At 35.1% G+C, this 10467-nt stretch overlaps 1 protein-coding gene across 2 annotated transcripts in view; it reads right to left on the minus strand.

The window, feature by feature from the left end:
* Positions 1 to 10467, minus strand: part of LOC106882040 (tyrosine-protein kinase RYK) — a 239675-nt gene that overhangs the window by 73548 nt on the left and 155660 nt on the right. For both annotated transcript variants that reach the window (XM_052974851.1, XM_052974852.1), the window contains exon 3: positions 3649 to 3748. In XM_052974851.1, coding sequence (XP_052830811.1) covers positions 3649 to 3748 — 100 coding nt within the window. The remainder of the gene's footprint in view (positions 1 to 3648; positions 3749 to 10467) is intronic.

Genomic DNA, 10467 nt, shown 5'->3' on the forward strand with positions numbered 1-10467 from the left:
TGCTTTCCATGCTGGCATAGGCTGAATGGCTTGACAGGGACTGGCAAGACCAGGACCTGCACCAGGGTCCACAGTCTGTTTTGGCCTGGTTTCCACTGCTGGATGCCCTTCCAGTAATGCCAGCCACTTTACAGAGTGTACTGTGTGCCTTTTATGTGGCACCAACACCAATGCTTTTTACGTGGCACTCCTTTCCCTGGCGTGTTTAGTTCCAGTTTCAGGTCTTTATGCATTTCTTTGAATGTTTCACAGAGCTAACTGAACTCAGTTCTGGTTCGCTTTGCATATCATATGCTGAGACACTAAGTAAAAGACACTAAAGCTAACAGCAGCTGAGGCCACCAGTAACACTTACTGCTACACTTATCAACCAATGTCACGCACAGACAGCTCTTTATGAGAATCCATTGATTTACTGAGAGAGGAGAAGGAAGAGGTCGAGGATATTAGTCATAGCATGTCTGTCAGTGTATTGCTTGGTATATTATAGTGAAGTTACAGGAGTCAAAGTAACATAACACTAGATTAACATTAACGGCCGTGCAACAAAGAGTTTCAGATATCAATAGTGAGTGGCTCTGCAAACTAAGCTTTCACTTTGACAATGATTAATGGGGTTTACACAAGAACACCAACACAGTAGCCCGTTAAATAGGTATTATATATATTATTCAACATCTTCAATAAATAGTAAATACTTCCCACAATCGACTAGTCCCCTCCCCCAAAATTTCAGGACTTGTGCTTATAATAGAAAGGATTATTATTATTATTATTATTATCATTTGTCAGAATTGTTGGCACACCGGGCAAAACAGTTACCGGTTTTTCATCTGTCTTTATGCTCTGAGTTCAAATCCTTCCGAGGTTGACTTTGCCTTTCATCTTGGGCAACTTGGGCAAGTGTTTTCTACTATAGCCTTGAGTTAACCAAAGCCTTGTAAGTGGATTTGATAGACAGAAACTGAAAAAAACACTGTGTGTGTGTGTGTGTGTGTGTGTGTGTGTGTGTGTGTGTGATCCCCCCACCCCACCATCACCACCACTTGACAACTAGTGTTGGTGTGTTTACATCCTCATAATTCAGCGGTTTGATAAAAGAAACCGGTAGAATAAGTACCTGGCTTATAAAAATAAGTAACAGGGTTGATTCATTTCACAAAAGAAAACAAAGAAATTCTACAAGGTGGTGCTCCAGTATTGCCACACTCTGAAACAAGTAAAAGATAAAAGAAGATGCAAGGGTTTCAATTCCTGGAGCAGGCAGTGCTTTGAGTCCTTGAGAAAACACTTCATCTCACATTGTTCTGCAATCACTTTGACATGTCATGTTGGCACACTGTGCACCAGTATGGGCAATAACGATTTGATGGAGAGAATGAGCTAATATACAGCACAAACATTTGATTACAAGAAAAAGACAAAAAATCGTCTGTGCAGTTGTTCAGCAAGAAATTGTAGAACGCTCATATGTCATCTGCAACAGGAGAATCCATGAATCTGTAACATGTGATTCTTTTTAAAAAGCGACTAAAATGGTTTAACTGTGCCTGTTCAATGCCGACCACCAACAGCCACAGTTACGATTCAAGTGTCTTTACTTCTGTCACCATCTGAAAACTATTTGTTCCAAGGCGTTAACAAAGAAAAGAATAATGGTGAGAAAGATACAAAGAAACATAATTTATCAAATGAAGAAAATACTGCTCCATGTTTCCATCCAGGTGGCTGGTTTCAGTAGCATATGGTGTGTATCACAGAACACTCTGTGATGGGTCATTAGCTTCTCCAGAAATTTCTTCACAGGAACTTTGCTCTGTTGAAAACATATGGCCAACAGAACTTGGTTCGTCAGGCATTTGATATTTTTAAACAATAACAACAGCAATAATTACCACTGTCACTACTACCACTGAACACTGTGATTCTCTGTATATCGCTAGCAGTGATATTATAGCTATCTCCAATGTCCAAGTGTCTATTACTGACAAAGTCAGGGAAGACTGAAATCATGTGATCTGACAGTGGTGATGGCAGGTGATTTATCTCCCCTCTAGTAATGTAAAGAAGTGTGCTTATATGCATCGAAAGCCAATATGAGAGTTTCTCTCATGGTAACAACTTTCACAGTATTTTGTGCTTCATATATATCATGTGCAAATATATATATCACTAGTATTGTAGTTTACTGACCCCAGAAGGATGAAAGGAAAAAATTGATCTCTATGGATTTGAACTTAGAAGGCAAAGTGCCATAACAAATAATGCAAAGCATTTTGGCTGGTTTTCTAACAATTCTGCCTTACCATTCTTAACAACAACTAAAACAAAAAGAAACAGTTCCCGTATGGAGACATATGGCAGAACTCTTCCAAAAAGTGAAACTGTTTATTTTATCAAACCCAAAACTCAGTGCAAGTCACTTGGAAACCATTTATATTTTCCGCCAAGCTTTTTGACTGTTTTCCAGCCTCTTCTACAGTTACAATCACAGCTGGTCGTACACACACACATCTACTTTCTTTCTTTCTTTCTTTCTTTCTTTCTGTCTGTCTGCCTCTCTATCTCTCTTGCAAATACACACACATACTTACTTTCTCGCTTTCTTTCTCTCTTACATACAAACCTACTTTCTTTCCTTCTCCCTCTCTCTTCTTCTCACACACACATACACACATATACATACATATGTAAACACATGTAACATCAATGTTCTACTGCTGTGCAAAAAGTACATTCATAAACCCAGCTTACAAAATGTTTTGTTGTCATTCTTTTTTTCTTTTTAGAGTTTTTTCAATAAAAAAAATATAATGTAATGTCAAAGCACCCCCACCCCACCAACACCGCCACCAAAAACACAAAACACATTAAAACAAAATCTCACGGGGATGTTATTTCATCACAATTAGAAATTTGGTACATTAAGAACTCTGTGTGTGTGTGTGTGTGTGTGTGTGTGTGTGTGTGTGTGTGTGTGTGTGTGCGTGTGTGAGAGAGGGAGAGAGAAAGAGAGAAATAGGACCAGGGAGATATGGGGTCCCTGGCTTTCATATACGGTAGCTGAATAGGTGTGTATGTCTTAACCCTTCAGAGCAGTGGTTCTTGACCATTTTTTTTTTTTACCTACGGACCCCTTTGTTTATTATTTTATTCTGGTTGACCCCCATGGCCATTCAATGTTTAAAAACTAATTTTATAGATACTTCTTTCAAAATTCCTATACTGATGTTCACACATTAATTGGTGTAGACTGAACTATGTAAAACATCTAAAAAAGAAATCTGGCTGTTGCTTGCAATAAATACATCTAAAGCAAAAAGCAAAGGTTTTTTACAGACCCTTAACATACTATTATTGTGGATCCCTAATTTACTATTCTGCTTGCATAGGCTCACAAAAATCTTATATGGGGCCCAGTTGAGAACAACTGCTTTAGCGACTAAGCTAACGGATGCTTCTTCACTAAGAAAACCAGATCAACTTCTCCAATACAGAATAAAAATAAGAGTCTTATAATATAAGATTTTGTAAAAAAAAAATGCCCCTTATATGCCATCAAATATGATATGAAGTAAATGTTGGCCAAGTTTATGAGAGTTCTTCATTTTACTTTTTTTATAATAAGAAAGGAGATAATTTGGTTACCTGAGAGTTTGGTTGGTACAAGACCGTTATTACTAATATTTGCTGTAGGTTTGTTCATTGCCTGAGGGTTTGACACAAAAAACTGCATTTTGTAAGGCATCTGAAAAACAAAAAGAAACAAAAAACCTAAAATAAAATGCAATATGCAGTGCCTAAAAAATCAATAAATAAATAAATATAAGACTGGAGAGTCATGTCAGGAAACTCTGTAATCATAGGTGAGTGCAATGAAAGTTGAGGCAGACCTAAACAACAACAACAACAACAACAACAACAAAAGTTACACTTGTTTCCTTCAAATATTTACAACATGCATTCATGATACTGCATGTATGTATGCGTGTGTATATATATATATATATATATATATATATATATATATAACCTGCATCTACTCACCCAGGTGCTGTGTTTGGATCTGCCCTCAAGCCTATTTTAGCAAACCAATTCCAGAATGTACCAACTTACATCAACCTAAAATTCATTAAACAGATGAACTATAAACATTTTTGTAACTTTCCATGAAAATCTCAAGAACTGCCTACTGACTTTCTTAATGTAATTTCCTCTCATTACATTTCATTTTTCTTTCATGCATGCACAAAAATACAAAAAATGCATGACTATGCATGTTAGTCCATGATATTGTGTGTGTGTGTGTGTGTGTGACGGGGGGTGGGGTGGAGGAAGTTATTTAGTTTCTTCCATTTTTCCTTTCCGTTTCTATTCTTTCTTTCTAATAATTCCTATTATTGCTGACATCCTTTACGTTGACACCACTCACACAGCCTAGGGACTATAATACCTTTTACATACACACACACACACACACACACACACACACACACACACACGTGCACATACATCAGTATGCATGTACATACACATACATATATATACATACACACACACATATACATACATATATACATACACATACACATATACATACATATATACATACATATATACACACATATATACATATATATATATACACACACACATATATATACATACATATATACACATGCACACACATATACATACACACACATACATATACAAACACATATATACATACATACATACATACATACATACACACATCTATATGTATATGAATATATAAGAAATTGGGATAACAAAGGAATAAACAATTATGTTATGAACTTCATTGGCTTACAGCCGTTTCTGCTATAAGGTGCAATGCACTCACAGTTGAGTGCTTGAGTATCACCCTAAAGCTTTCTTGAAGTTTCAAACAGGAACACTAAGTTATTAGCATTGCAATGTCTAAACAAAATAATATATATATATATATATATATATAAAACATTGTAATGGAAGCTGAAACATTACAAATAGTGAGTTTAAGTACCTTATTCCTGATCATTGGATGATAATGGTAAAATAGGAACAGATGAAAGGTATTAAAAGAACATGCAGTGTAGATACTTGATTGGTTAAGATTGAAAAAGAAAAAAAACCCATAAGGATCATACTTGGTAGACTATATAACTCTTGCATACAAGATAAAATAAATGAAGGAGTGGGGAAGAAGGATTTGCCTGTTGGAGAAGGAAATAAGAGTTGTATAAATAGGTATGTATGAAAAAAAATGAATATAGGAATGTACAAAAAGATGAAAGTGAAATGAAAAGGGAAATAAAATGAAAGTGGAGAAAATAAGTGAACACAAAAAAAAAAAAGCATAAGAAAAATGAAAGGAAGAAGAATTTTTTTTAGAAACAAAATTTTAAGGAAATTGCAGGTGTGCAAAAGAATCAAATCACACAAGGGATATGGCTTGGAAATATAAAATATTAAAATGCACTATTAAAATTCTTAAATGTATGAGGTGTGAATAGGGGCAATATGACGACAGGAAAAGATCCAATTATTCAGAAAAAAATCAAAGATTTAAATCCATTGAGGGGGCAGGTAATTACAAATAAATATTTAGTGGGTGTATGTAGAAATTTAAGCAATATGGCTATTTTCATTTTATAGTGTGAAGTTTACAATAAAATGAACTTACTTAAACACAGTTTACAGTATGAGTTTGAACAAAAGGATGCACGTTTACACTGTGCAGCTTGCTCAAGATTGCTCTAAAAAAACCAAATGTATTTGGACAAAAATGTTGAAAATTGTTTTTCTCTAGAAGCTTCAAGGAATGGGTGTGTTGGTAAAAGTGCATCTTGAATTTGTTTACAGTTAAGAAGGTGTAAATCTAAATACTATGCTATTGCCTTGTTGCTCCTTAGTACAATGAACTAACACTTCTGAAAGGCAGTTACCATTGAGAAGATAGTTTTTTGTAAGAATGAAATTACAAGTAGGTGGAAAACAGAATTATTGATGTTAAAGTCTTTCTGAATTAAAATGATTAATGGAATAAGTGAAATTTTCATAGCAAGGAAACCTAACATTAACTGAGCTTTTGTTAAGGTATCCATGATTAGTAGGAAAATGAGAAAAGATTAAGCATTCTTTGTTGAAATTTACTTTATATCTATTCCTACGCCTTGGGACATCAAGATAACTAATATATTGGATTTTATTTGTAAAGCTGTCATTAGCTCTCAATGATAATTGTCTTTCAGAAGCATTAGTTTATTGTGCTGAGGAGCAACAAGACAATCAACTGCACATTCATTAGAACTTGGTATAATAATGAGAAATGCTAATGAATGTAGCTTGAGTCAAAGGATATAGAAGAGACACACTCACTAATACTATGAATTAAGTTTTGTAAGATATAGGCCAAAAAACTGAAATTCTTATTAATATAACAGAAATTTTACTAATATTTTTGGGAAGGCTATAATTTTTCTGCTTCTAAATTTTAAAATAGCTAAAACATTAACTATGTGCATATAAGCAGTAATTCTTAAACTTATTTCACCAAATAATTTTATGAAATCATTTGAGACCCTTGATTATTCAGGTTGTGTGAAATTAAGAGCCCATCATCTCTATAAATGCCTTCTCATACAGTAGGAAATTTTTTTATGCAAATAATACATAATTTCCTATAACTATGGATTCTTCAGCCTATTCTATGCTCCCACATGTACATCAAACAATTTGTTTCCATTATCCTTTTTTAATCAGGATGAATTGTTGATAAACAAAAAGGGTTTCCTTGTGTGCATAATTATTTTAATATCAGATTCACAGATAGGAACAATGGTATTGGCAAACGCTGAAGCTTTAAGAAGAAAAGGTTTAATTATGGAGGGATAAAAATCAATAACACCAAACTGGATAAACATACAAATTGCTTGTTGCTAATGCTACTAAACCAATCTCTTACTGTCATCTTAAAGAAAAGGATACAATCTTTTTTTTTTAATTTTATTCCAAGTATAATTGAATCTTGCTTATGCTTGCTCACTATTCCTAATTCAGTTTTTGCATGGTTGATGCACACAATATACATATAAACATATTTATTTATTTCTAAATAAAATGACTTACACATATTTGTTCATAATGCAACATATGCCCAACACATACATACATGTGCAGTGTGTACATATATACACTCTGCACATGTATACATAATGTACATATGTACACAGATCATGTACAAAAACAATGCATGTATACTATGAGACATATTCAATACACATTTGTGTGTGTGCCTGTGCATGTGTGTGTGTGGGATTAAGAAATAAAACCAGGGTTGATTCTTATGGATATGTGTGTGTATACACACATGTACGCATGTTTATGTGTGTATACACATGTGCATGTATGTATGTTTATGTGTATATATACATGTGTGTGTACGTATGCATATATACATGTGCATGCATGTATGTATGTATATGTGCATGCATGTATGTATGTATGTATATGTGCATGCATGCATGCATGTGTGTGTGTGTGTGTGTGTGTGTGTGTGTGTGTGTGTGTATGTACATTTTAGGGCTCATTCAGACAAGAAAGTGCAATGCCCATAATCTCTTTGCAGCATCTCTGAAATGGGATGCTGGAGTAGGAAGCCGTTGAGCATTCTGAATTACACTCAAACTGATAAACTGTTCTGAATGTTTGCTTAGTCGCAGTAAAGTGGATTCTGCTACAGGATCCTCAAAAAGCCACATAGTGGTGCTGTTAAAATGAGCAAGGGGTTAAGTCACATCCCCCACCACACCCCACGCACACACATACACACAAAAAAAGAATAGGTACAATGCATTTGACAATTTCTGCCAACTTAATTTCAATCAAAAGGTTTGTTAAAACCCGAGGCTATGATAAATTAGTTTCTTCAAATTAGGTACTACACAGCAGCAATGATGCTGGAATCATGTAATTGAAAAGTAAAATTTTAAGTGTGTGTGTGTGTGTGAGTGTGTGTGTGTGTGAGTGTGTGTGTGTAAATAGAAGCTAAAGTTAGAACATTATTTTTTCATTAATACAGGTGTAAAAGAAAAGTTGTTCCCCACACATCCAAATACCTATATATAATTATAAAATGGCTGGCAGTTACTTCAAACTTTCACCAGAAGCTGGCCTAGTGTCTATAGGTGTGTGTGTGTGTTCCTATATACATTTATATGTTTGTGTGTATATGTGCCTATGTGTGCTTGTGTGTGTATGTTGTGTGTTTCTGTGCAAATTTCTGTATAAGTGTGCATATACATAACACACAGGCACATCATCATCATCATCATTTAATGACCATTTTCCATGCTGGTATAGGTTGAATGGCTTCACAGGCACTGGCAAGGTGAGGGGCCATACCAGATTTCCATAGTCTGCTTTGGTTACAACTGGATGCCCTTCCTAATGCCAACCACTTTAAAGAGTACAGTGGATGCTTTTTACATGGCACCATCACAAGTGTTTTATGTGTGTGTGTGTGCATATGAATACATGCATACATGTATTCATATACATATATACTGACAATATTTGATGATGAAGACAAGTTCTTCTTTTTGAGTTTTTGTTGCCCGTGTTCAGAGAGTGGAATTGAATTTGTCCAAATCATTTCCCCATTATAAAAAAAAAACCCATCATGCACAGGCCTCACTTGAAAAAAAGTAAGATCTATCACAAAAATGGCTGGTTGTAGCGTTAGCATGAGTGTGATTTTTGATCAGGTGATGGCAATACTGGAGTTTGCAGTCATCAAACACACACACACACACACACACATACATACATACATACATACATACATACATACACATATGTATTCACATATACATAGAGAAATACATGTATGTATCTATAGATAAAAGTGTGCTTATATATATATATATATATATATATATAGAATTCGATTCCATCGGTCACAAATGACCATGGGTGCACCTAAGAGGTTCCCCTTGGGGGTACAAGTCTGGGCGGAGGGTTGTCTCAACAGTGAATGCACAACCTAGGGTTGCTTTTATTGATGACCAGCAGTCACCCATGCATACCAGGCATCCAAGGAAAAAGGCAAAGGCTGATACATCTTGGCACAACTCATTGTTACAGCTGAGTGAACTGGAGCAACATGAAATTAAGTTTTTTGCTCAAGAACATAATACACAGCCTAGTCCAGAAATCGAACTCACAACCTCGTGATCGTAACCTCGACACTCTAACCACTCAGCCATGTGCTTTCACACACACACACACACATATATATATTTCATCATCATCGTTGAATATCCGTCTTCCATGCTAGCATACCATACATATTTGTATATATATGGAATACATAAAAGAAAACCTGTTTATATTTGTATATAGGAATATCTACAGATATATTACGACGAGTGTGCATCGTGCATGTGTGTGAACATATGTAGATGCACGTTCATACATCACACATAAGTGTGACCCTGAAAAGTTTGTAAACAAGTGAAATAAATACATTTAGCTGGAGGCAAATAACTTCTGCATTATTGGTGAATGTAAGATCAAGTCTAGTAGAAAAATGCAAATATTTGAAGTAGAAAGGTGTGTGTGTGTGTGTGTGTGTGTGTGTGTGTGTGTGTGTGTATGCATATGTATGTATGAGTATATGCTTATTTTGGATTGTTTGTATCCATGAGTGCGTGTAGCAGTGAGTGTGTGTGTGTGGTAGTAGTGGTGGTGGTGGATGTACTTCTTCTTTGTATATGTGTGGTTGGCCATGTTTATAAAGGTAAAGAGTGAGGAAATAGACCTATCAGAACAGTAAATCCTGTAGAAAATGCAAATATGGAATGTGTGTATGTGCACACGCATCCATAGGTAAATATGTATACATGTGTGTGTGTATATAACTATGACTGAAAAACACACACACACAGATATATACACACATACACACACATACACATACAGATATATATACACGTACACACATAAGCACACACTCCTTGCCAACAAACATCTATAGCTACACACACAAATTATAACACCAAATCTAGCGCAGCAAAATTCAAACAGCTGGATCAAGTATTGACTGACTGACTGCAGGCATAAAATGTGTGTTTGTGTGTGCATGTGGACAATTGTGTGTGTGTGCGCACCAGAATGTGTGTGTGTATGCATGTATGTGAGAGAGAGAGAGATAGAGTGAGTAGATGTCTGTACAGATATGTACACACACAAACACATAGATACACACACACACACATATACATACATACATACGCACATGCGATTCATGCATAGGAATGTGTGGGGACATGCATTTTACATGAATGCAAACACATACAAAGACATACAAATAGTTATAAATCCTTTCTTTTCACATATGTGCTACATATAATATATATATATATATATATATATATATATATATATATATATATATATATA

This window comes from Octopus bimaculoides, chromosome 19 (assembly GCF_001194135.2).
Source record: "Octopus bimaculoides isolate UCB-OBI-ISO-001 chromosome 19, ASM119413v2, whole genome shotgun sequence".
NCBI classification, from domain to species: Eukaryota; Metazoa; Mollusca; class Cephalopoda; order Octopoda; family Octopodidae; genus Octopus; species Octopus bimaculoides.